The sequence below is a fragment of the Carlito syrichta genome, unplaced genomic scaffold, assembly GCF_000164805.1.
Source record: "Carlito syrichta isolate Samal-C Ts95f unplaced genomic scaffold, Tarsius_syrichta-2.0.1 Scaffold309740, whole genome shotgun sequence".
NCBI lineage: Eukaryota > Metazoa > Chordata > Mammalia > Primates > Tarsiidae > Carlito > Carlito syrichta.
The window spans coordinates 76,857-104,755 of NW_007253836.1; the positions used below are offsets into that span (position 1 = coordinate 76,857).

At 41.8% G+C, this 27,899-nt stretch overlaps 1 protein-coding gene across 1 annotated transcript in view; it reads left to right on the forward strand.

Moving 5' to 3' along the window:
• The window catches only part of DDX60L (DEAD-box helicase 60 like), a 115,660-nt gene that overhangs the window by 64,675 nt on the left and 23,086 nt on the right, over nt 1–27,899 (forward strand). Inside the window, exons 23-30 of the mRNA XM_008067740.2 lie at nt 2,464–2,568; nt 3,083–3,211; nt 10,561–10,685; nt 13,361–13,522; nt 17,036–17,189; nt 18,077–18,229; nt 20,405–20,509; nt 27,382–27,582. Coding sequence (XP_008065931.1) covers nt 2,464–2,568; nt 3,083–3,211; nt 10,561–10,685; nt 13,361–13,522; nt 17,036–17,189; nt 18,077–18,229; nt 20,405–20,509; nt 27,382–27,582 — 1,134 coding nt within the window. The remainder of the gene's footprint in view (nt 1–2,463; nt 2,569–3,082; nt 3,212–10,560; nt 10,686–13,360; nt 13,523–17,035; nt 17,190–18,076; nt 18,230–20,404; nt 20,510–27,381; nt 27,583–27,899) is intronic.

Genomic DNA, 27,899 nt, shown 5'->3' on the forward strand with positions numbered 1-27,899 from the left:
CTCGCTGCCCAGGCGGGTCTCGAACCCGCGGGCTCAGGCCATCCACTCACCTCGGCCTCCCAAAGGCACGGGATGACAGGCTGAGCCACCGAACCCGGCTCTATATCATTTTATAAGTCCTTTTGGCTGACTTAAGAGATGCCAGCTAATTACATGTTGTACAGAGAATGACTGAGTCTAATATAACCTCTGGGTGATGGAATGATAAATGGATGAAAAAGGATACCTGAGCGCTGATCATCACTTTCACGGGTGGGATACTAAAAAAAAGGGCCAGGCATCTTAAGAGCATATTATATACAAGGGGGAACCCCAACGAAACCAGAATTATTTTTTGGAGGGCAGGCCCTTTGTAGTACAGGTGTCCTCTATTAGATAAGTGTTCTAGGAACCCATCAGTTTTTATCTGGAAGTTTTGCATCCCTATTTGCAGAACAAATGTCCCAAGTTGTGGCAAACAGATGACTGGCTCTTCTACTGTGAAAACACACCTGCCCACTCCACGCTTAGTATTCAGCAGTTTTGGACCTAAATTGGTGTGACCCCTGTTCCCCACCCTTCCTATTCATCCAGTCTCACCCAAGCGACTTTTTTTTTTGTTTCCCTGGATGAAAAAAGTCCTCAGAGGGAAACGTTTTGCCCCTGTGGAAGAGGTGAAACCAAAAACGGCAGAAGCGCTAAAAGGCATCAAAACAGATGAGTTCAAAGACTGTTTTGAGCAGTAAAAAAAGCGTTGATAGGTGTTCTGCATCAAATGGAGAGTACTTTGGAGGCGACTGGGGTTTAAACATGTAAGCATGAAAACACAATTTTTTACTAAATAAATTCTGGGGTTTTTTGGGGTCCCCCCTCCTGCATTGTATCATTTAATCTTTGCAACAGACCTGTGACCTAAGGATCATTATCCCCATTTCAGAGACGAGGAAATCAGGGCATCCATAAAAGTGTGGGAAACATTTTGAAAATTACCTCACTATTGTTACAGAGACTGAAATAGCAGCATGGCAGCATGACATGAGTATGAACCTGACAATTCTTAGAAAACTCCAATGACTTAAGACAGGAATAGCCTCGTTTTAGAGGCAGAGTGTTGGTCACCTGCCAGATACAGTTTACAAGACACTGGAAGCCTCACCTTCCAAGATAACGTGTCCATTTCCTGATGTGTCCTGGGGTAGTCCTTGCTATCTACTCGCTTCATAAATCTGGTCTGCGAGCTGTGAAATGATGACCCTCTGCATTCATGCTGCGTAGCACACTATAAGAAGAAAATCCTCGTCTATTTAACGTGTTTGAATCTCACCACAGTCTTGAAAGACAAATGGGAAAGATATTGTCCTTCTCACATTGTCAAAAAGCGACCCTGGGCCCCAAGGAACTAGTGATTAGGGCTATGACTACAGCCAGTCGTGGGCACCATGAGTGCTGTCCGCCAACAGTCCTTCTTTGCTCTCCAAACTCTGTTTCTTGGAGGGGCTTCTTGAATCCCGTGTCTCCAGTCTTTGAGGAACAAGTACTGGGTATTTTTAAAAACAAAGGTTCCTTCCTCAAGTAAGTTTGGGAGGAGTGTCATGCCATGGCCCTTTCTTGAAGATTCATGGTACACATGAACAGAACAGAACTCTTGACACAAAGATGCTTGGATAACTGTTTAACAGAGCCCTTCCCATAGATTCCCCACCTTTAGAATGTTGTTTCCTAGGGTCATAGTTTGGGAGATGTTATTCTGTCTCTTTTGCACATAGTACATTAGGACGAGTGGTGTTTGAAGCCAGAGTATAAAATGTAAACTCTACGAGAACAAGATTTACACCGAAAGTGTTTGTGAGAGAGGAAGTTGTGCGTTTATTCTAAAGGTGTGAGACAGAAGCTGGTCAGTCACTGGAGTTGCCAGCAGGTAGAAATTTGAGTATCCAAAGGTTGTTGGAGAGACTTTGTCTTCTTAAAGTTGATGCAGCTCTTATGTTGGATTTCTGAGGACAAAGCTTTGTCCCTTTCAGCATGCCTTAGTACTCATAAAGTCATCTTTCTCTTCAAACATATTTCTATTTCAGTTTCAAAGATAAATTACATAAGGAAGGGTGTACTTTTGTCTAAACTAACACTATGTTGTGAGTGTTCATATTTTCAGCGGCTCTGGACCCTCACTGGCATTCTAGAGATGTTTTCTAGAGCAGTTAGTTTATTATCTGGTACAAATAGACTTAGGAAATAATACAAAAACGTATCAGAGTACTTTGGGGTTTTCTATTTCAGTGGGTTAGGGATGCTTCTTGATTAAGATTTTGTTAACAGTTAGATTCTTGCAGAGGTGAAATATTTCAGTTTATTGTCCTCTAACATCCCAGGATTCATGGGTAAAGATTTGAGGCAGCGAATACGACATAATATAATATAAAAGGAAATGTAAACATTTTCATGTAATTCATTCATCCATCTGTTAATTGATTTATTTATTCACAGATCAAAAATTATGGATTTTCACCTGATCTGACCCTCACCCCTCAAGAAAGCATTCAGCTTTATGATGCCATGGTTCAAGTCTGGGAAACTTGGCCCAGGGCTCAGGTAAAGATGAAAATATATACTCACGGAAACTAACTTTAGTTAATGCTCTTTAAGAATATGGCAAAAATTATTCTTCAGGTAAATGCACTTATTCTCTTAACGTGGTGAAAGATTTTATTTGAAAATAATCAGTTACTCTTTCTTATTCTCAGACATTCTTCTTGACTTTGTTATAGTTTGTTAGATGGAATATCCTGTAATTCTTGAAAATATTTACTCTTTCAGCTTTGGGGATACCATAATAATTCTTTTAAAAATTTTATTTGCTTCAATTTTCTCCTCTCTACCCACTTCATCTTTTCCTTGGATGTACATTATATCCTTTCTTTTGGAGAGCTTACCTATCATCACAAGCTTATGTGGCAGAAATTATGAGGGGTTAAAAAGATGTCCAACAGTCTCTGCCCTCAAGAAGTTTGCAATTTGGTTAAGGAGACAAGTAAACTCAAATACACCCTTGTATTTTTAAATGTAGATTTCATAAATTAATTTTGTGATAATTTTTTTCCTCAAGGAATTGTGTCCAGAGGAATTCACTCTTTTTAAGAATAAAATAGTCATTAAAAAGTTGGATGCTAGAAAATACGAAGAAAACTTAAAGGCAGAATTAACAAGCTGGATTAAAAACGGCAAAGTACAGAAGGTAATTTTCAAACTTTCTTGGACAAAGTTTCTCTGAATTGTTGTTTGGAGTTGTAAAATTTAGCCAATGCCCATTTTATACTGTTTTTATTCCAATTTTCATTTTAGAATGTCCATTTAAGCATGTTACTCAGTGAGTCTGGGGCAGGAAAAAAGAGGAGGAAACTAGTTTTATCTCTTTGCTCAGTGCCCACTAACGCATGTTCTGTAGGCTTTAGATTCCTTCAGGTAACAGCTTAAAAAAGCGTGAAAGCACAGATCCCCATAGCAGAAACACCCATGTTGCTGATGCCTTCACAGAAGAGGGCCTGGCTCCCAAGGATGATATCTGAGAAGATTAGGAGTTAGCGGGACCAACCTATGTCAGTTCAGGGCAAATAAAAATAAATCCCATAAAAATACCAATTCCTAGCTGGGATCAGTGGCTCAGCCTGGCATCCCAGCACTTTGGGAAGCCAAGGCGAGTGTATTATCTGAGCCTGCGGGTTTGAGATCAGCCCAGGCAACTCAGCGAGACCTTGTCTCTACAATAAATAAAAAATAAGCTGGTGTGGTAGTGCACACCTGCAGTTCCGGCTACTTGGAAGACTGAGGCGGAAGGATTGTCAGAGCCCAGCAGGTCGACGCTGGAGTGGCTGTGAGTGAGCCACTGCACTCCAGCCTGGGCAACGGAGTGAGACTACAACTACAAACAAACAAACAAACAAACAAACAAAACTATTTCTGAGACTCATGAACATGATGATAGATGAAGAAATACAAATATACGTGAAAGAAACTCAGACAAATTTATAGATGCCAGACTCATAAGTGGCTACGCTGAGAAGCAGAGCTACCCTTGAACATTGGGATTGATGAACCTTTGATTCCAGTCTGCTGATTGGGCCCCATGCTTATTTGCCTTGTTCACTGTAGCAGTAAGAGAAATAAACATGACGATGGCATTGCTATCAGGAAATGCAATTACAGCAAGTATTTTAGTCTTTTTGGCACAGACTGCTGTGTTCCATTCAATGTTAACCAAGAAAAAACTGAATACCACGGTCCTCCCTACCCACCACTCCCAAATGATGCCTAAAAAGGAAAATGACTTCATCAATAAAATATATTCATGATAGCACATTACTTTTTTATTTCATTAAAGCCTTTCCATTGTATATTATGTAAAGAAATTTCATATTAATTTTATCAAAATAAAATAACATTTATTTTTCTGATTAAAAAGATAGTAAGTGCTCTTTATAGAAAACTGTAAAATAAGGAATAGTAGAATAAAAATCATCACCCACAAGTTCATCAATTTCTGAGGCAGTTTGAAGTTGCACCTCCCTCTGGTCCCTTTTGTAACTCATTCAACTCTTGAATTTTCAGCTAAGATTATAACATAAATATGTCTCTATATTATTGCAAATTATCGATTAACATAGCTAAAATATCCTTTTTATTTTAAGACTTTTTTCCCCCCATCACTGGTTTTATGTCCTCTTTAATATACTTGGAAGCTATTTTACCTATTCACTATCCTACTTCAAAATGGAACAAATCCAGAGCCTGGATCAGGGAAGCATAGAGGATGGAGCAAACATCAGAAGGGAAAGCCTCTCCCACTGACACTGAATAACAGAACTGAAGAGAAAAACAAGAGATCTGTCACAAATTAGGAAAACCAAAGGAAGACCTCAGGCAATTTCAAGTGTACCGAAGACAAAACTGAAAAATCAGACCTTGGTGCCCAAACAATGGAAGTCACCAATGACTGGCCCCAGAATACAACAGGGATTAGGGAATGGATGGAAAAAGTGAATAAGACTCAGGAAAGATAAGATGCAACAATGAAAGAACTTGTAACAGAGATTTTGGCAATAAAAAAATTTCATCTAGGAAATAAATAACAGGATGACAAGCATGGAAAGAAGAATTAATCTAGCTGAAGAAAGAATCTCAGAACTTGAAGACCAGAACATGGAATTAACCAGCTCTGTAAAAAAAAAATAGAAAGAAGACTCAGAAAGAAAGAACAAAGCCTACAAGAGATTTGCGATTATACCAGGAGGCTGAACCTATGCCTGATTGGTATCCCAGGAAAAGAAAGGGAAATGGAGAACAACATGGAGCAAGTATTCCAGGAGATAATCCAAGAACACTTTCCCATCTCACCAGAGATGTGACCAACCAAGCACAAGAGATACAGAGAACTCCTACAAGACATTAAATGAGAAGACCAATCCCTAGACACATAGCAACTTGCCTACACAAGGTAGGCACAAAAGAAAAAATCCTAAAGGCAGCAAGAGAGAAAAGTCAGACTACCTACCGGGAAGAACTAATCAGAATAGCAGCAAACCTATCAACAGAAAAACTACAAGCAAGAAGGGACCGGAGCCCTATATTCAAAGTCCTCAAAGATAAATAGTTTCAACCAATAATTTCCTATCCAGTCAAGCTCAGCTTCATCAGTGATGGAGAATAAAAATCCTTCCCTGACACCCAATCCCTAAGAGATTATGCAACATCCAGACCAGCTCTACAGGAGACACTTAAAAATAGATTAAGCACAGAAGAAAGAAAAAAAAGAATGACCACACACTTCCCAAGAGAACAGTAGAGCACAGAATCAACAGAGAATACAGTGCAACAAGAAACTTGAAACATACTTATATTAACCCCAAAGCCAAAAGAAAACAAGCAAAGAAAAAACTTTATAAGAACCTCATGACAGCAATAATCACATTTCAATAATCAGCCTGAATGTGAATGGATTAAATGCACCACTGAAAAGACACATAATGGCAAACTGGATAAGAAACCATGACCCAATTATCTGCTGCATCCGGGAGACTCATCTCACTACAAGGGACATACACATACTTAAAGTTAAAGGATGGAAAATGAGTTTCCAGACAAATGGATCACAAAAGAAGGCAGGAGTTGCGAACTTAATATCAGACAAAACAACCTTAGCTTTCAAAAATTAAAAAAGATATAAAAGGACATTGCATAATAATAAAACAGTCAATCCATCAACAAGAAATATCCATCCTAAACATATATGCCCCCAACACAGGAGCACCAGCATTTATAAAGCAACTACTAAGTAAGCTAAAGAAACATATTGACTCTAACATTGTTATCACAGGGGATTGAATACCCCACTAACAGCCCTAGATGATAATCAAGGCAAAAAAATCAACAAGGAGATCCAGAACCTAAACTTGACACTTGACCAAAATGTACTTAATAGATACCTACAGATTATTCCACCCAACAACCACAGAATACATATTCTACTCTCACCACATGGAATGTACTCCAATATCGATCACATCCTTGGCCATAAATCAAGCATAAACAAATTTCATAAGGTTGAAATCTTGCCATGCACATTCTCAGACCACAGTGGAATAAAAATAAATATCAAAACCAACAACATTTCCCCAAAGCCCACAAAGACATGGACACTAAATAGCAGGATGCTGAACAACTACTGGATCAATACTGAAATCAAAGCACACATTAAAAGATTCCTGGAAACAAATGAAAATGAAGAAATATCTTACCAAAACCTCTGGGATGCCATGAAAAGAGTTCTAAGAGCGGAATTTATATCTCTACGAGCACACATCAAGGAAAATAGAAAGATCACAAGTGGAGAGGCTAACAAATCACCTAAGCGAGCTAGAAAGAGAAGACCACCAAAACCCCAACTTTAGCAGAAGAATCCAAATCACCAAAATAGGAGCCCAAATATAGACCATAGAAGACAAAAATATCATAGAAAACATCAACAAAACAAAAAACTGGTTCTTTGAAAGAATTAACAAGATTGATGGACCCCTAGCCAGAATGGCCGTGACAAAGAGAGATAAACCCAAATAAGCACAATCAGAAATACAAAAGATCAAATCACAATTGACCCTGAAGAAATACAAAAGATTATCAGAGATTACTTTGTACACCTATATGGAAACAAACTGGTAACACAAATGAAATGGAGGACTTTCTGACATCACACAACCTCCCCAGGTTGAAACAAGAAGACATTGAGACACTAAATAGACCAATAACAACCCAGTAAATTGACTGACATACAAAAACTACCTTTAAAAAAGCCCTGAACCAGATGGCTTTCCAGGAGAATTCTGCAAAACATACAAGGAGGAGCTGATACCAATCCTACTGAAAGTATTTCAGGCAAAATTGAGAAGGATGGAATTCTCCCCAAATCATTTTACAAAGCTAACATCACACTGATACCCAAATCAAATAAAGATCCAACCAAAAAAGAGAACTACAAGTCAATGTCCCTTATGAACATAGATACAAAAATCCTCAACAAGATTCTAGCAAATCAGATCCAAAAACACATCTCAAAAATCATCCACCACGACCAAGTAGGCTTCATCCCCAGGATGCAAGGCTGGTTCAACATTTGCAAGACCATACATGGAATTAAATACATCAACAGATGTAAAAACAAGAACCACATGGTTATATTATTAGATGCAGAAAATGCTTTTGATAAAATCCAGCATCCCTTCTTGATAAAAAACCCTCAAACACCTAGATATAGAAGGAATATACTTCAAAATAGTAAGTGCCATCTATGACAAACTCACAGCTAACACATTGCTACATGGACAGAAACTGAGAACATTTCCCCAGAAAACTGGACAAGACAAGTCTGCCCACTCTCACCCATCTTGTTCAACAATGTGTTGGAAGTCCTAGTTAAGGCAATTAGACAAGAGAAGGAAATCAGGGATATCCAAATAGGAAAAGAAGAAGTCAAGTTATCCCTCTTTATTGATGATATGATTCTATACCTTTAAAATTCAAGAGAATCTGTCAAAAACCTGCTTGCACTGATAAAGGACTTTGGGGAAGTCTCAGCGTACAAAATAAATGTGCAAAAGACAGTTGCATTTCTTTACACCAACAACAAGCAGGCAGAGACCCAAATAAAAAGCACAATCCCATTTACAATAGCCACCCAAAAAATGAAATACCTCGGCATCTTCCTAACCAGAGAAGTAAAAGACCTTTACAATGAGAACTAAAAAAACACTGCTCAAAGAAATCCAGAAAGATGCAAACAAATGGGAAAATATTCCATGCTCATGGATAGGAAGAATCAATAGTGTTAAGATGTCCATCCTACCAAAGGCAATCTACAGATTCAGTGCAATACCCATTAAGTTACCTACATCATTCTTCTCAGACCTGGAAATGACAATACAGAAATTCATATGGAAACACAAATGACCATGAATAGCCAAAACAATCCTTAGCAAAAGAACAAAGCAGGAGGTATCACACTTCCAGACTTCAAACTATACTACAAGGCTACAGTAATCAAACAGCATGGTATTGGTATAAGAACAGGAACATAGACCAATGGAACTGGATAGAGATTCCGGAAGCAAATCCTCAATTCCTCAACCAACTCATCTTTGACAAAGCCTCCAACAACAACCACTGGGGAGAGGAGAACCTATTCAGTAAATGGCTGGGAAAACTGGCTGATCACATGCAGAAGATTGAGACAAGACCCCTACTTATCACCCTAAAAAATTAACTCTAAATGGATCAAAGACCTAAACGTAAAACCTCAAATTATAAGAACCTTAGAAAACACAGGAGACACCCTTATGGAAATTTGAACTGGCAACCAATTCCTATTCAGAACCGTAAAGGCCAATACCTTCAGAAATAAAATAGACAAGTGGGACCTCATCAAACTAACAAGCTTCTGCAAAACAAAAGACACCATCAAAACAGCAGGGAGACAGCCCACAGAATGGGAAAATATATTTGCCAACTGTATATCTAACAAAGGTCTAACGTCTAGGATCTACAAGGAAACCAAATGTGCTGAAAGGAAAAAACCAAACAGCCCCATTAAAAAGTGGGCAAAAGGCTGGGCTCGGTGGCTCAGCCTGTCATCCCGTGCCTTGGGAGGCTGAGGTGAGTGGATTGCCGGAGCCCGCGGGTTCGAGACCCGCCCGGCAACTTGGCGAGACCTCATCTCTACAATCAATCAAAAATTAGCCGGGCTTGGTAGCACGCGCCTGTAGTTCCAGCTCCTTGGAAGGCTGAGGCGGAAGGATCTCCAGAGCCCAGCAGGCGAGGCCGCAGTGGCTGGGAGCGTGCCACTGCACTCCGGTCTGAGCGACAGAGTGAGACTCCAACTCAAAAAAATAAAAAGTGGGCAAAAGACATGAATAGACACTTCTCAAAGGAAGATATACAGGCAGCCAACAGACACATGAAAAAGTGCTCAGCCTCAATCATCATCAGAGAAATGCAAATCAAAACCACATTGAGATACCACCTAACCCCAGTAAGATGGCCATCATTAATAAAACAAACAACAACAGATGCTGGCGAGGATGTGGAGAAAAAGGAGCACTTCTACACTGCTGGTAGGAATGCAAACTAGTGCAACCTCTTTGGAAGACAGTGTGGTGATTTCTCAAAGACCTAGAAATTGGTCTTCCATATAACCCAGCAAGTCCCCTATTGGGATATACCCAGAGGAACTCAAATCATTCTACAAAAAAGATACCTGCACATGTATGTTTGTTGCAGCTCTATTCACAATAGCAAAAACATGGAACCAACCACGCTGCCCATCGAAGCTGGACTGGATAAAAAAAATATGGTGCATATACACAATGGAATATTACGCAGCCATAAAGAAGGACAAACATATGGACTTCACAGCAACTTGGATGGATTAGAGTCAATCATACTCAGTGATTTAACCCAGAAACAAAGAACAGAGTACCATATGTTCTCACTCATAAGCGGACCTTGAACAATTATACTATAAGAAAGAGTTTGGCAGTAGTGGGAAACTGCCAGGGGAAGGGGGGTGGGATTGACCATTGAGGGATACTGCTAGGGGAGGGAGGGGCATACCTCATCAGTAAGGGTGCCTGCATAATCAACGTTGTGTTACCTAACCCCGAATTGTACCCCACATCTCTATAATAAAAAATAAATATATATATATATATACTTGGAAGTTATTTTTATATCTGAGTCACCTTTCTTCCAACAGATAAGACAGCAGCATTTCCTGAGCACTCCATATACATGTGACTTATTTGTAGTACCTTTAAAAAGTTATATATAACATCTTATATCTATTCTTTAATATTTTGAATCTATTACTCTGTTGATTTTCACCATAATCTGACAATATATTTTAAGAGGACTATTTTTTAGAACCCACAAAAATTATCTCTGAAAAATTCTTCAAATTTTAGCCAACTAAGTAATTCTTTTATTTCTTCTATTTATGCGAATTCTTTTTTTAAAAAAAATAATTTTTATTTACTACTCTAGGTCAAACAAGTACTGAAGAATCTTAGCCCTGAGTCATTGTCTAGTTCAAAATATGAGGTAGAGATGTTTCCTCTTCTTGTTGAAAAGTTAAGACAAATGGATAAGTTACCTGCACTATGTTTTTGGTAAGTTTTTGAAACTTAATGTGTCTTTGTTTGCATGTTAGACTTTTTTATTTGGTTGTGTTTTTAATTAGTCTTGTTTTTATAAAGTAGTTAGAAGTAAGCAAACTATTTTGGTGCATATTTTTAAAATATAGCTAGAGTTTATTTTTAAAGAAATGGACACATATTTCTAGTTCAATCCTTATAAAATTATTTGTCTTATTGCCCTATTAATTCCTAACTCTTGGTTTTTTTAAATCTTTTTGGCCCTGATACTATTTTTTATAAGTAGCTATCATTCCCCTTAGAAATGTTGCTTTAGAAACCAAATTGCATAGTCATGTAGATAGGTAAAACACACGACGCATTCATAATTTATTGAATGTGTGAATTTAAATGTATAGCTAAGAAAACAAAACCCAGAGGCATTCCTGAATACTATGTGCTATGATCCAAGGAGCTTGAATAGAATTTAGCATGGTTCATCCTACTACTTTACATTTAAAATTCTACTAAAGAAATTTAGTTGAATCTCTTTATCTCTTTGACAACTGACACATTAAGTGGGTATCGCTTTGTACCCTGAATCAGCTCTGGTAACAACTTTGGAATCAGAACGCCAAAAATTATTTAGTCAAGATAACTTTAGATTATTTTAACTAAAAATACTTTGTATAAAATATATTTCCAATACTTTGATCCATTGGTAATGTTAAATTATATACATAGACAAATACACAAACATACATGCATGTAGACCTGTTAAATGATATTGCCACATATATGTTGTTATACATCCAAATGTCCATACTGGCATTAAGTAACCAGCACATGTTGATGAGAGAAATTAAACATTGATATTGGCTGGGCTTGGTTGCTCAGCCTGTCTTCCCCGCACTTTGGGAGGCCTAGGTGAGTGGATTGCCTGAGCCTGTGGGTTCGAGACCAGCCTGGGCAACTCAGCGAGACCTTGTCTCTACAATAAGTCAAAAATTAGCCAGGCATGGTAGCACACGCCTATGGTTCCGGCTACTTGGAAGGCCGAGGTGGAAGGATCACTGGAGCCCCACAGGTCAGGGCTGCGGTGACCGGGAGTGTGCCACTGCACTCCAGTCTAGGTGACAGAGTGAGACTCCAACTCAAAAAAAAAAATTGGTATTACTGGAGACACACATTTGAAGAATTACAAGACAGTTCCTCCTTCTTCTTTTGTAGTTGGAGCACAGTAAATAGATGAGGTATTTTGCCATGTGACAAATCTTTCTAGATTGCTTTCCAGTACGGCTCTCAATCTTAGAAACAAATGTACTCCTGAATCTCGGTGGCATGGCTGAAAATAGAACTTTGTGATAAGAATCTAAGTGGGAACTGACTTCATTATTTATACACTTATGCAAATTTAAGAGTTTAAAGTAAGTCATTTTATAAAATAAATTTCAATGTCTGGGACTAGGATCTTTGCAAGCTTCAACTGAACATTCAGTTTACTTTAAAATACGCAACAGAAATCCTAAGTCAAGTCCACTGGTTTGCAGCACTGGAACATTGAGAACTCTGCATGACCGTTGGCTTAGGCCAAGCTGCACCAGTCAATCTTCCTTCATCCGGACGCTGGAGGAAACACATGGTGCTGGCAAAGCACATGTTTAGCTCTGGTGTGGTTAAGAGCATGCACTTTGGGCCAGACTTCAGCTTAAAGCCCAGCTCTGCCTTCCTTTGGCCATGAGACTTCTGGACATTGACTTAGTCTCTCTTAGCGTAATATGAAAGCTGGTGAAATTAATAATGAATTCGTTGGGTTGGGGTGTGAATTAAATGAAATAGTTGACATAAATCACTTAACTCATCGGTGGGAAATATGATTGATTCGGGGCCAATTACTAGACCTTCTTTTTACAGTGGACTTTGGTCACAGATTATCAGAGGGATTGGAAAAGGAAAATTATTTCTAGGTGACCCAGGTTGGTTTGTTTGCTTTAAAGCAGTAGGATGGGCCGTGGCCTTGCTGAGCTGTGGGGTGGCCATGTGCTCTTTGAGCTATGGCCAGGCCATGTTTTCTTAAGCTCTGGTGTCCTCCCTTACCCTGGGGAGGTGAATCTCCTCTTTCTCTCTTTCTAGTTTACTTTTCAATTAAACTATACTTTCTAATCTAAAAAAGTAAATGCATACATAAAGCAGTAGAATGACCGTTCAAGACTGCCGTATTAAATGCCATTTTAGTAACCAGTAATGTCTGGGTATTGCATGTTTAACTCCTGTTACTGTGAACATAGAAACAAGTTCAGCATTGCCATAAGAAACGTGGACTCTGGAGCTGAACTGCCTGGGTTCTAACCCCAACTTGACCATGTACGAGCCTATGTGACCTTGGAGACACTTTAAAATTTCCTCTGGAATTTATCTCCTCATGGGCAAATCAGAGATAATATTACCTATTTGATATTGATCAGTTAAATAACATTCCTTTCAAAGTCTTCTTTCTAAACGTGATAGTAAATCCATGGTCTCATGAGTAATAAGTCTGAAAATATATAGGGACGACCTAACCTGTAATAAGTGCAATGGTACGGGTCGTTAGACACATCAAGCCAAAACATTTTTCCGGCAAGCTCTGTGTCAAAATGAGAGTGGTAGACGGAGATATGATATTAAGGAAACCATAGTCTTTTTGAAGCACTGTTTTCATTTGCTTTAAGTTTTAAGAATGGTGATGTGGAAGAAAGAGCTAGAAGTGTGTGCACTCTTCTAGAGAAGAAAGAGAGAAAAAGCCATCCGTCAACAGAATGTCATAGCTGCATCCTTCACACAGATGAAAAACTTAAAAAAATTGAAAGAACCATGAAGGCACAGAGGAAGAAGTAAGTATTTCTTTAAACAAACTAGCCACTGAAATAGTTACAAAATATTAATGCTTCCCAAGACACTGTCAGAAATGTCTACAGACCTGAGCCACGAAGGGGTTTCCATCATTGCTTTACTTTGTTTGAAAACGAGTAAATTTGGAAGGGAGGATGGGAGAAATGTAAGGTGCCATAACCACATCCCTCTTAGCTGCACGTAGGTAGATTTCACCTGGGAACCAGAACCAATGCAGGACCACTGCCTGCAAGTCTAGATATCAAGCACATCTCCTAGAATCTCGGCCTGCTTACCCGCAGCCTGCATTCACCCCCTCAGGCTACAACCTAGAGGTGTCCTGGGTGCAGTGTCACAGCGGGTGGGCACAAAATGAAGGAAGAATGGGCCCGGTGCGGTGGCTCAGCCTGTCACCCCAGCACTTTGGGAGGCTGAGGCGATCCTCTCGCCTCAGCCTGGGAGTCGAGACCAGCCTGGGCAACCCCTCTGAGACCTTGCCTCTACAATAAATCACAAAAACTAGCCAGCGTGGTGGTGTGCGTCTGTGGTTCCAGCTGCCTGGAAGGCTGAGGGGGAAAGGATCACCGGAGCCCAGCAGGTCGAGGCTGCGGTGGCCGTGAGCATGCCCCTGCACTCCAGCCTGGGCCAGCGATGGAGTGAGACTCCAATTCAAAGAAAAAAGAATGAGGGAAGAATGAACCAAAGAATGATTCCATGGAAGGACTCGCTGGACCAGCGTTGTGTTGGGGTAGAGTGTCACTGCTGTGACTTCTCTTCCTTTTCCCAAGGACGCTGATTAATTCGGACAGTTCTACGGGCAGAATAACCTTCTCTTCTTGCCGTTGTGTGCATCCTCACCTGCCAACTCTGCCTCGGTTCCGGCCCCGGGCGTCTCTTATCTGGGTCCTGTAGCGCCTTTCCGGTTCCAGGTCCACCTCCTCCAGCGTGACTGATGCACGGTCGCCGGCTTGACGGTTCTAAGGTGCACATCGAGCCAAATTCTCCCAGGCGCAGAGTTCTTTCTCCTGAGTTGCCTGGTAGAGTTGTCAGGGCATAGGCACTTTGGTGTTGAATCCCGGGGTCACTGTGACTTGATGCCTGCCGGCTCCATGGTGTCATCATCAGTCCTTGCTACCCCTCTCTGGTGAGACTCTGTCTTTTCAGTTCTCCTCGCAGGAAGTGCTCTGTGCCACGTGAATCTGTGCACGGGTGCTGCATCTTCCTGGAAAGTCATCTCGTCAGCTCATACATCTTGTGCTCTTTTTTCTTTCTGGTTCAGAATCTATCTTCTTTCCGAAGTTTATAAAGATTTTTCCAGTTAGACTTATCACCTCTCGCCTTTTGTTCCTAGTCTACATTTTGGTTTTGGGGTCAGAATCTCACTCTGTCAACTAGGCTGGAGTGCAGTGGTGCCATCACAGCTCATTGCAGCCTTGACTTCCTGGGCTCAGGCGATCCTTCCAGCTCAGCCTCCTGAGTGGCTGGGGCTACAGGTGCCACCACCACACTTGGATAATTTTTGGATTTTTTTGTAAAGACGGAGCCTTGCTATGTTGCCCAGGCTGATCTCAAACCCCTGGGCTCAAGCGATCCTCCTGCCTCAGCCTCCCAGAGTGCTGGGATTATAGACGTGAGCCACCACACCCGGCCTCCTATTCCACACTGAGTCATTAAAGCGTTTGAATCGATTGCAACAGTTTTGCAGTTGCTTGTATCTCTTTCTTTTCCTTAGATTGGAAGATTCCTCACAAGAAGAGCTGTGCATATTCTCTTTGAATTCCTCTTGCTAGCATGTTGCCTGGCAGGTGGAAATGGTGCTATATAAATATTTGTCGAAAGGATGCTTAAATCTTCCCTCAGCACTTATTGTAGTCGATTCAGGCTGCTGTGGCAAATTATCATAGACTGGGTTTCTTATAAACAATATAAGTTTATTGCTCACAGTTCTGGAGACTGAGAATTCCTAGACCTAAGTACCAGCAGATTCAGTGCTTGTGGGCGGGGCGGGAGGGGGGGTGCCTGGCTTTCTCATTCCCAGAGACCTGTCTTCTCTCCATGTCTTCTCATGGTAGAAGGGGCAAGGGAGCTCCTGGGTCCTGTTCACTAAGGGCACTAATCCCATTCTTGAGAGCTCTGCCCCCATAGCACATTCACCTTCCAAACTTCCCACCTCCTGACACATCACACGTTGTTAGGATTTTAACGTGTGAATTTTGGGGGAGCCTATGCATTCAGTCCATAACAATATCGAAACAGCTTCCACAGCCACCATAATTTTAGATGTTTCCTAAAGACTAGAGTGGACACTCTCTCTTGATCCCACCGGTTTTATTTGTGTTTGTTGTGCGTTTTCCTGGACCTATGGGAAGAAAGAGGTTGGTACTATGAGAGAGATATGAAAGCTGTAAGTCTTCTCAGTGACTGGTTCTTCTTAGTGAGTCCCTGCTGAGGCCAAGGAACAGCGTTTCACTTTGGATGTGTAGTGAGCAATACGGGGATATGGTAATAATGGGCGCGAGGGTGACCCCCAAAAACCCGGAATGTATTTATAAAAAACCGTGTATTTATTCTCACATGTTTAAACTTTAGACACCTTGCACGTACTCTCTGTCTGATGCAATCCACCCACTGAGACACTTTTTCCGCTGTTCAAAACCGTGTTTGAACTCTATTTTGATGCCTTTGAGTGCTCCTGCCTTGTGTTTTACCTCTTTTACACCAGCAAAATGTTTCCCTTTGAGGACGTTCTTTCACCCAGGAAAACAAGAAAAAGTCACTTGGGGCAAGATCCGGTGAATAGGGAGGACAGGGCGTGGGGGTCATGCGGTTTTGGGCCAAAAACTGCTAAACACTCAGAGCGGTGTGGGCAGGTGCCTTGTCGTGGTGGAAGAACCAGTCACCTTTCGGTCACAACTCAGGAAGTTTGTTCCGCCAACCGTGAGGCAACCTTCTCAAAACTCCCAGATAAAGACGGATGGGATCCTGGAACACTGACCTAGCAGGCTGGCCCTCTCAAAGATGATTCTGGGGCTTTTTGGGGGGAGATCCCCCCTCGTACTTATTGTCATAATTTGTTTCCCCTTTGGCCCAGTCAAGAAGAGCTCTGTTCTCAGCGTGAGATTTACGTTGCTCTACTCTGACTGGTATCTCCTTCATGGGAGCAGGAGTCAGAAGGGCCAGAAGGGTCGGGTGGTGTCAACCCATTCCGGACTGTGCAAGGGACCCTCCATGCCTTTCCACAATCTCTGGCCACTGCTTAAGAGAGCCGAGGAGCTGCAGCTTTTCTGAGAAGACCTAGATTTTTCTGTTGCCAGAAGGGGCAGGGGTCACGCAGAGAAGGGTGAAGAAAACAGGGATCTTGCTGATGAGGGCTCTAGGAGTACTCAGGAGGGCTGGAGCACCCAGGAGTCGGTGTCTGGTTGGTGGAGGACAGCCCGGGAGGACTCAGAGCTCCTTTGGTTGCACAATATGAGTTTTTCTTACTTAAAAATGTATTGTTATTTTTTTAAATAAAGCATTGAAAAAGGCTTGAAAAGGGCTAGAAGATTGGAGAGAAAACTGACATATGAAGTTGCATCTACTCTGAAGATGATTCTGGAACTCCCCCAGGACAGCACGTATGCTGATATGAATGCAGTCTGCAGCGAGATTGCCATGAACAGAAGCTCAGTATGTCAGAGAATTGTAACATATTGTCAGTCGTGACGTTTCAATGTAGTGATTGTTTAGTATCTTTGGACACAGAAGGAAATCCCTATTAGAAATGACTTTCTGGCTGGGCTTGGTGACTCAGCCTGTCATCCCAGCACTTTAGGAGACCGAGGCGAATGGATTACCTGAGCCCGCAGGTTCGAGACCAGCCCGGGCAACTTGGCGAGACCTTGTCTCTTCAATAAATAAAAAAATTAGCCAGGCGTGGTGGCATGCGCCTATACTTCCAGCTACTTGGAAGGCTGAGGCGGAAGGATCGCCAGAGCCCAGTAGATCAAGGCTGCGGTGGCCATGAGCATGCCACTGTACTCCAGTCTGGGCGATGGAGTGAGTCTCCGACTCAAAAAAAAGAGAAAGAAATGACTTGTTTTTATAAAACCTTTGAGATATTAGTATCTCTGTGTATTATTTTGTTTGCTTTGCGATGATGATTTGAATTTGGTGTAAGAATTCTCTGATCCTCTAGGGTAGGTCTCTTCTGCCTTTCTGGAGATGTCTCTCTCTGCCTGAGAGGGACTCCTGAGTGTCCAGTAGAGAAGGGCCTCCCTCCTTCAGGTAGCCACAACCTGTACACTTGCCTGTCCCAGGCCTTTGATCCCTGCCCGAGCAGTGTTTCCCCCTTGAGTTGGCGACGTCTCTTCCCTGGGACAATGTTCACAGAAATGAGCAGATGGATTCTGTCATCACAAAACTGGCTTCTTATATAGTCTCAGGGCCAAAGAGCAACCTCTCTGTGCAGAAGACATAAGTGATTTGTTCATGAAAATGTCCTTTGATTTTAACTGATCTTAAAATTAAATAAATATATATATGACTGATGGTCTTACAATTCTTTCTTGTTTTAGGTTATGGCTACGTTGTTTAAACGAGTGCACTTAACAAGAAAAGGTGAAGAACTGAAGTCTTTAGCACAGAGAGGCATTGGTTATCATCACAACTCCATGTATTTTAAAGAAAGAGAGTTTGTTGAGATACTCTTTGCAAAAGGCTTAATTAGGGTGGGTAAATTTTTTTTGCATTTAAATAATAAAGTGATATGATGACGAATATCAGTAAAAAGTGAAAAATTATGTCAGTTGTTTTTCTCATCTAACCAAAGTGTCTTTTTATTACAACTCACATGATTTCATTTATTAGAAGAGTTTAAAAATCATATCTGCACTGAAAAATTATATTTATAATGAGATATTATAACTTTGGTCATGTAGGCAAAGCCTCATCCCTTTTAACACTTAGTACCTAGGAAATAGCTCTTATGATCTTGCCCTAGAGACTTCTTAAGGATGTTTAAGATATCCTTTTGGTCAGAATCCTTTCTAATGTCATACCTCAGCTAAGAAGAAGACATCTCTTTTTCAAGAGATGGGAAAAGCTTGTCCTAGACGAACATGTTCCAGACGGAGTTTATAGATGTGGTACCCCCAAGGGAACTTGGAAAAGGGTAGGAAATCTGAGCTGGCTCATAGTCAAATAGTCATTAATGTTTTGCTAGTATGTCAACATCTTACTTCTAGGTGGGGACAGTGTCCAAAAATTCACCAAGAACGTTCACATGATTACCTAGTCAGTTTTCTTTTGGCATGATTTGGAAAAATAGACACTAGCCTTATTGCTTGCATGCACATACTTATGTGTGCCTCTGTGTGTGAAAAGTGTGTAGAAGGTAGTCGTTTTGATATTCAAGGCATTTATTTTTGTACTCTTAAGAATAGTGAGGGGTTTTAGGTATCTAAAGAAAGGTTCTTTTTTGTTGTTTACCAAAACAAGATACCATGAGCAACTCTGCTCAATTTTCATATGTATAAAGTTTATTTGTCACTTTGAAGGGTAAGAACCAGAAAAAAAAGAGTTTGTATAAAGAATGTTGATTGAAAGCAAAGGTCATGTCAATTTTGCTTCTCATGCCCAGTAATACAGATCTTGTCACATAGTAGTTGCTCAATAAAAGTGAGTGAATAATTGCATAAATGAACAGCCAGACTATTATAATAGGATGAACAGAACACATTTTTAAAAGATGGTACTTTATAGAATTTATAAATAAATTCTAAATTTTAGTGATTTAAGTCTTTCCGTCTTTTATATTGATGAACTTTTTAGAAGAAAAAATAACGAGTTGAATTGAGATATCAATTAGGAAGTCTTTGTGATTACTATCTATCATTAAATAATTAAAATAATTGTGGCACAGATTAATGTCAATGTATCTGAGAGAACAAGAGGGCAATTGTATGCACCAGCATTAAATAGGTGAGGAGGGCGCATAGCTGATGTTGTAAAAGTGAATAATTGGACTTGATTAGATCAGTTATGTGTGTAGATAAAATCTCCATAAACAAAGCGTGAGGATAGGGAACTGTGATTGTCTAGAGTGTATAAGGAAAGCATCACCACCCCATCACAAGGAAATGTGTGTGCTAATTGTTCATTAATGCATGCATTTATTGGGTGCACATTTCTTGTACATCTACTGTGCGCTCAGTACTCTTTGGAGTAGCAGGGGATGGGGCAATGGCTAAGACAGACCGATGCCCCTGTCCTCACGATAAGGTTTGGGAAGGACAGGCAGGTTATTTTAGAAATGTCAGTCCAGGAAGTTCCTTTTGACACTCACGCGGAGATCAGAAAGAGCCTGCAATTGGAGGTTTCGGGCAAACCATTTTAGGCTGAGCAAGCAGCGGCAGCTAATGTCCTGAAGTAGCAGTGTGCTTTGTGTGGTCAGCAGCAAGAATGGTGTGGCTAGTGTGATCGCTTTTATGACATGTGGTGTATTAAAGTTCAACGAGTTTTTCGGTGACTGGAGCAGAAAATAGACCTTGTGCCTTTATAGATAGGTTATATTCTGAGTTAACTACACTAAGACTCCCACATACGGATGGGTTTTACTCCAAAAGCTTGTTCATTAAGTCCAGACTGTAAGTCCAACAAAATTAGCTTAGGTACCCAACTAACACGATTGGCTGCATGGTACTGTACGGTGATAGGTTTATCACACTTTTCACACATCACATTAAACAGACACACACAAAATAAAGCAAAAAATGAAACCAACGGAAAGCAAAAATCACTTACGTGATTGGACACACAAATACACATTTGCACCCTTGGACGTCCTCAACTTGAAGGTTCTCATACAGGGGACTTACAGTATGCTATTCCTTTTTGTTTTCTAGGTAGTGACAGCCACGGGAACACTTGCCTTAGGGGTCCACATGCCATGTAAATCTGTTGTTTTTGCTCAAGATTCGGTCTATCTGGATGCGTTAAATTATAGACAGGTAAGGCTCTACTCCCACTGCTGAGAAGTGGGTGTGAAATCACAAACCAGGGGTCACGCTTGTCTGCTGACGGGCTGTGGTTCACGTCCTTCCTTCCCTTCCTGTGAGGCATGGCGTTTTTGAGTAGCGTTGCTGCCTGGCCTGTCTTGTGTGATTTGTCTGCGCCACTGTTTTCTCACAGCTGGTTTATTGGCTTCCTAATCTTAGTGTAGGTTTTAGTGTTTTTCTGGAGAAATATAGACCTGTTCTGATTCTTGATTTTGTTTTTCTGGGAGTTTGCAAAATGTTCTGACATTTTTGCATCATCTGTTCATGTTAATTTGCCTTTCCCTGTGTGTGGCACGTGGTATCAACAATTCCTGAGTCTTTGGGGAATTCTGCCCTTATTTAAATCAGTTAAGTTTTGACTTTCTTACAGCGTGCTTAGTACGGTGTATCTTAGGACCATTTACCACCTATCTTCCAGATTCCAAAATTGTGTTACTGTTCACCTTCTTGCTGTTGGTTTATGCTTAAAAAGAAAAGCGCATTGATCATCATTTTATGGAATTTCTGGAGGGAGAGATGTGACTTGGGGATCTCTAGTTAACTTTTCTGAAATCAAGAATAAGAATATGTCCTTTGTTATACGGCAAAGTGCCAGAGACCAGCTCCAGCCGGGTTCAGGGTACCCCAAAGGTGGAGACAGCATCGGCAATTGGGGAGAAGAAGAAAGAAAGAGAGAGAGAGAGAGAGAGAGAGAGAAAGAAAGAGACTGGACTCCAGTCTAGTGCAGAAGTGATGTGTGTTATTGGGAATTAAACGGGTCTTTTATACACAAAGTCAGATGTGGGAGGGGCGTCCCCCACCCACCAGAAACCTTAATCCATGAAAACTTAATCAGTGATTGCCTTTAAACTCTTTTCATATGATAATCGTAAAATCCCATAACAAAGGATAACCTAATCTGTGACTGGCATATTCTATAAACCTTTTTCATCCTAAGCTGATTGATTTATGCCAAGTTAAACAATTCTATAGAAGCTTAAGTATTTACTTTACAAACGAAAGTGGCCCATCCCAGAATGTTTGGAATGTGGCCCAGTCCAAAGTTCACAGTGGGCTACCTGCAAGTAACCCAGCCGCATTCTTTCAACAAAACGGCTGTCTTCTAAAACTGTATTCTACAATTTACACCTTCAATAAATCCTAAGATCATGACCCAGAAGCCTGTGACCAATACTAAGGCTCTTCAATGTGACACGAGTTTGAATTATAAGTTGTGTGAAAGCCAAAACTGCAGTTTGCGGAAGAATGGGAAAGAAAGCTTCTAAAGTTAGCTTGTGTTCGTCCCGGTCTCAGAGTTTTTATGTTTTGAGCTCACAGGAGCTTAATCTGGTTAGTGCTGATTAGAAAGGGGGAGGAAATGGGGTCAAATAGCTCCCAAACGCATCCTAGTGGTCTCGGGGTCAACGGCCCTTCCTGATCCCTAATGCTCAGTGGGCCTCCATGGCTGGCTCCCAACAGCAAAGGAAGAAAGATAAGTGAAGGGAAAACAAAGTTGAGGGTGAGAAAAATGAAAATGAGAGAGAAAGGCCATATTGCAGAGATATTGACACAAATGAAAGCAAAGATATTGTACCCGAGCCTCTTCTCATTTCCTTATGTGGTATATGTTGGAAATCAAAGGAAGAAAAACCACCCCTTCTCCACACACTGCCGAAAATGGCAAGGATATTTACAAAGTCTCAAAATAGAAATGTTTTTATTTTGCTTATTCTTGAAAATTTCTTCTTTCCTCAATTAAATATAGAACACATTAACTATCCTAGATTGGAATGTGGACTTTTTTTTTTTTTTGGAGTTGGAGTCCTGCTCTGTCACCCAGGCTGGAGTGCAGTGGCACACTCACAGCCACCCCAGTGTCGAACCGGCGATCCTTCTGCCTCAGCCTTCCAAAGATCTGGAACAACAAGTGCACACCACCATGCCCAGCTAATTTTCGATTTACTGTGGAGACGAGGTCTCGCCAAGTTGCCCGGGTTGGTCTCGAACATGCGGGCTCAGGCCATCCACTCACCTCGGCCTCCCAAAGTGCTGGGATGACAGGTTGAGCCACCGGGTGGGGCCAAGAATGTAGAAATCTTACAGGGAAAGGGAGTTTTTCTCCATTTCATGACTATTTTCTTCCTTTCTGTCAGAAGATTGCTGTTTATAAAAGCCACATTCCCTTTTCTCAAGCACAGCTGTGAACCTGCCACCTTTCGGCATGTGCTTTTTTGGCTGAAAAACAGTACGTCCGGCCACTGACTGGAATCTTCCAGTCTTGCTCTTTCTGTGCAGTGAGTGAAGTTTGTCTTCAGAGATTCCTGTTTCCTTTAGAATTCTCATCCCTGCTTTTCTCTTCCTTCTCAAAATCCCTTGCTTGGAAGAAATCCAGCATCATTCATTTACTATGACCATAATGTGGATGGAACTACTTTGTGATCCAACCACAATGACTTGACATTACAAGTCATTACAAGTCTCTCTTAGGAGAGAATACAGTATCTTCTTTTCCTGAATAGGTTCCGTTCCTAGAGAGTCAGGCTGCCGACATTTCTGGGAACTTAACCCTTCAACTCACACCTCTGAGCAACTGTCTCCCTTCTCATGTGTCAGGTTGCTTCTGGGTAGGGAAGTACAGATGAATTAGAGAGCTTTGATCATATTTCCAAGTCCTGTACAATTTATCTATAAGGGTGTGTCATACAGTGAGACCCAGGACATGTAAGTTCTGCTTCTTGCATTTGAGACCACTCGAAGTTAATTATACCCCAAATTTCAAACAGTCCGATTTCATCATAATCCTGAATCTACAGTCTTAGGTTAGCTGAGTCAATATTTTGGTTTCATGTCAGTGTTTTGGCACACCTTCTAACTAGAAGTGTGCCTTCACTCCGTTTTATGTTTAAAGAAAGAAAATCCGCCTGGGACCTGTAACTCAACAACTGAGGTATTATTTAGAAATATAAAAATAAGACCCAGTCTTCAAAGCTGGCACTGACTCCAGTCCCTTTGTATCAGAATCTTACCCTTTTTCAAGAAGGGATTATACAAGGTTGTGAAAAGCAGGAGGCTGTGATCCTTGGAATCACCGGGAGATATTGAGAAATCTGCCTTCTCCAGTCTGCCGTCTGGGCTCCAGAGATTCACTCCTCCCCGTAAGCAAAAGCACATTCACCGCCTTCCCAGGCGTCCGAAGGGGGTCACTCTTGGCACAAGCTTGGGATTGCCTTTCGCAAGCACAGTCGCTCAACTTTTGCCATTTTGTCAGGATGCCCCTTTGCGAGTGCAGTCTCTCAGTTTCCGTTCCTGGGCCTTTTCGCCGCCATGGTGGTGCTGCCCTGAGCCTGCTGGCTCCGTGCCACCTATTGCCCAGCCCCTCTCCTGCTGAGAACTCTGCACCATCACCCCACTGCCTGGTTCAAGTTTCACCTCAGTCGCCTGGCACCTCGCATTGCTTCTGAGGGGAGTTTGTGCAATGACCGAGACAGTGGGGTCAGGTCCTAGATTCCCTGGGCCTAAACCTTGCTCTACCATTTACAGCTGTGCAATCTCGGGCAAGCTACTGATCTCTCAGGTGTCGGCTTCTCTATCTGTGAAGTGGTGACAATGATGACTTCCATAAAGTTATTATGGCGACTCGCTGCAGAGTTCAGACACCTTCAGAACTGTGCCGACACAGAGCAAGTGCTCCAAAATAGCAGCTGTCATTAGGAGGGTCCTTTGCGTTCTGACCCCCTCTGTTTTTCATATCTGTCTCTTGCTGTTTCCTGGTGAGGATCCTCTTCAAGGCTCTGACTGAACTCTTCTTATTTTCTTGGAAGTCTTTCTTGATGACCCCACCTTTGGGGAATGTGATTGCCCTTGTTCTTCCATGGCTCCTGTTAGGTGCTCTTGTAAGTTCTGTGAGGGGATTTGTACTTCCAATAGCAGTTGGCATGAGGATGACAAGAGACGCTCAAGATGTTTGTGGAACTGATCCTCTCTTCTCTACAAGGTGCCTCCCTCTACGCCAGTCTGTCCCATCCAGCTGTGGCTACGATGGAAACCATGATAATGGAAGGTTTGTGGCCATGGGGTGACTGCTGCTAACCAGATGTGAGAGATATCGACACTACTGGCTGGGTCCTCCTTCGCAACCTATGGGATGGCGGGGATAACCACTGCCCACAGCCTTTGTAAGGATTGGGTAAAACAGAAAAGAGACATGTTGCCGGTGCTCAAGAAACAGTTCTTCCTTCATTCATGGTGCACACTTTTTCACTCTGGGGTTCTCTTTAGTGCTTCTCTCTCTTTTGTTCTTGATACTTAGTCTATTATGAAAATCACCCCATTACCCTCCCATAGTGGTCTCTCAGATTTCTGTCTCACCATTTCTGTAGACAACATCCTTCTTCCTGCACTCTTTCCCTGGGTTATTATATCAGTGTTCCTGGTCATCATTTCCTCATGCTCTATTCTATGAGCAGGTGACTGGTAGCATCACTTTTCTTTATGTAATTTTTTTTCTAAGGAATATTGGGCAACTAGTTCTGCCCTAGGATCAAACTTAGAGCTGTCGGCCCAATTCAAGCCCTTGATCGACAAGTTCCCTTCCACAATCTCTCTAGAACGTTAATATTCTTGTGCTCATAAAACCTTATCTCAGTCAATCTAATCATCTGTGTCCAGTCATTGTACTAATCTCTGTCTTCTTGACTTTGTCCCTGCATCGATGATTCTTTGCATGGACTTTCCATCATGTGATCTTCAAGATTTCATTTTTGGGATTCTGGGAGCAGACTAGTGGGGTCCTTGGGAGCATGAATTTGGTCATGAAATGTCAAGGGTTGAATTTGCTACTTCTCTGTTGTCGGACTGTAGGTACAGGGATTACTGTACTCAGTTTCCTTATCTGAGAAGCAAGGCTCACATACTATCTATGTCACAGGGTTGGTTATGAGAGCTGCCTAGAATTAATTTATATAAAGGGCCTGACACATACTAAGCATTTAATAAATGACTGTTCTTTCTTCTGTAGAGAGTTGGTCTTTGACACAGTTCTTCCAAGAAACCTTTCATATAATGTCTCACTCAGTGAATTTACTTGGTTTATATCTCAGAGAACTTAGGCACACTGTTTTATTTCCTTACCTTAACTCAATGTGTAGTCTCTAGTTTCTCTCTCTCTGTCTCTCTCTCTATCTCTCTCTTCTTTCTCTGTATGGGGGACTGAAATGAAAGACAGAGAGAAAGGGTGGAAGGAATGAACATTAAGCTCCTTGAGAGGAGGGTCTGTTTGTACATTTTTTTTTTTTAGATTGGAAAATATATTTAGAAAGCAAATTAGAGAGAGAAGAGATTCACCTCCCCAAGGTGGGGGAGGGGCCCAAAACTAGGAAACATAGTGGCCATAGTTCAAAGAGCCACATGGACACACCAGAGTTTAACAAAGCAATGACTGTACATTTCTTTTTTCTTTTCTTTTCTTTTTTTTTTTTTTGAGTTGGAGTCTCACTCTGTCGCCCAGACTGGAGTGCAGTAGCCGCTCCCAGACACCGCAGCCTCGACCTGCTAGGCTCCCGCGATCCTTCTGCCTCTACCTTCCAAGTAGCCGGAATTACAGGCACGCGCTACCACGCCCAGCTGATTTTTTGATTTATTGTAGAGATGAGGTCTCGCTGCCCAGGCGGGTCTTGAACCTGCGGGCTCAGGCAATTCACTCACCTCAGCCTCCCAAAGGCGCGGGATTACAGACTGAGCCACCGAGCCCGGCCTGTACATTTCTTTTACATGTCATTTTACAATGCCTGGTACAGTTGTCTGCATGACGTGGATACCTGTTCATGATACATGCCTCTGAGTGTGAGGAAAAACTCATTTTTCCCCCCAATTTTCTCACTCTACAACAATCACTGCAATCAACATGGAAGACTTCTGTGACTAAATGGGTGGGAGTCCCTCCCTCCACCAAGCAAACACTCATTTCTGCAGTGGACACCAGCTGGGTGTCTTCAAATTCAATTGACACTATCTGAAGACGGTGTCAGATCCCACAGGTTGAGGGTCCCGTCCCACAGGAGTGCCCTCCCTGCAGACACCAGTCACAGGTCTAGGCCTCCAGAACTTCTGATTAACTGGCTGCAAGCTGGTTTTGGTTAATTTGCTAGAGCAGCTCACAGAACTCAGGAAAATAGTGCTTATGTTGACCAGTTTATTATAAAGAATATTACAAAGGAAACAGATGAAAAGATGCATAAGACAAAGTATGGGGTGGAGGGGCACAGAACTTTCACACCCTCTCTGGGTGCATGGCCCTTCCTGGGTGCACCCCTCTCAAGGGACCTACACATGCTCAGCCATCTGGACGCTCTCTGAATGCTGTCCTTTGGGGTTTTTGTGGACAGTTTATTACATGGGAAGGATTGGTTAAACCATTGGCTATTGGTGATCCACTTAACCTTCAGCCCTTCCCCCGCTCCCTGGAGATTGGAGGTGGGGCTGAAAGTCCCAACCTTTTAACCTTGCCTTGGTCTTTCTGGTGACCAGCCCCATCCTGAAGTGACCTCGAGACCCAACCACGAATCAACTTATTAGCATACAAAAGATATCACATTGGAGAGTCCAAAGATTTCAAGAGTGGTATGCCAGAAAAAGTGATCAAAGACCAAATATATGCATTTCACACTCTCATGATGTCTTATTTTCTATTTTGCCCCAGTCACCCTGAATTTTATAAGTGCTCTATTAACACAGATTAATTTCAGGACCTGTTGCCCAATTTGCTTTCGCCAATCCAGAATCACAAGTGCACCTTTGTAGGAAATTATGTGGGGAAGTTTCACATTGTGATTCTATGCTGTTTCCAGATGTCTGGGCGTGCTGGAAGACGAGGTCGAGACCTGATGGGAGATGTGTATTTCTTCAATATCCCGTTGCCCAAAATAAGAAGACTCATCACATCCAACGTTCCCGAGCTGAGGGAACAGTTCCCTCTCAGCGTTACCCTAGTTCTGCGACTCATGCTGCTGGCTTCCACGGGAGATGACCCAGAACACAGCAAGGCAGAGGTACCATGCTGGACTTGGGCTGAGGTTCAGTCTCCACCACCAGCCTGGCGAGAGTCAGGTCTTCTGTTTTTTTAGGAGTCTGTATAACAATAACTCTTCAGTTTCTGCTTTGTGTTTGCTTGATTGCTACATGTTTCCTGGGGGTGGAAAAAATGAAACAATTATTTTTATTTTGCTTCACTGCCAGAGATCACACTTAGGCATTAAGAATTGCCCAGGGTTATCTTCGTGTGTGAGAAAAAATGTAACAGTGGTTGAGAGTTGGCAGAATAGATCCCTGGTTCAATTCTTTATTGATTATATAACTATTGGAAGGG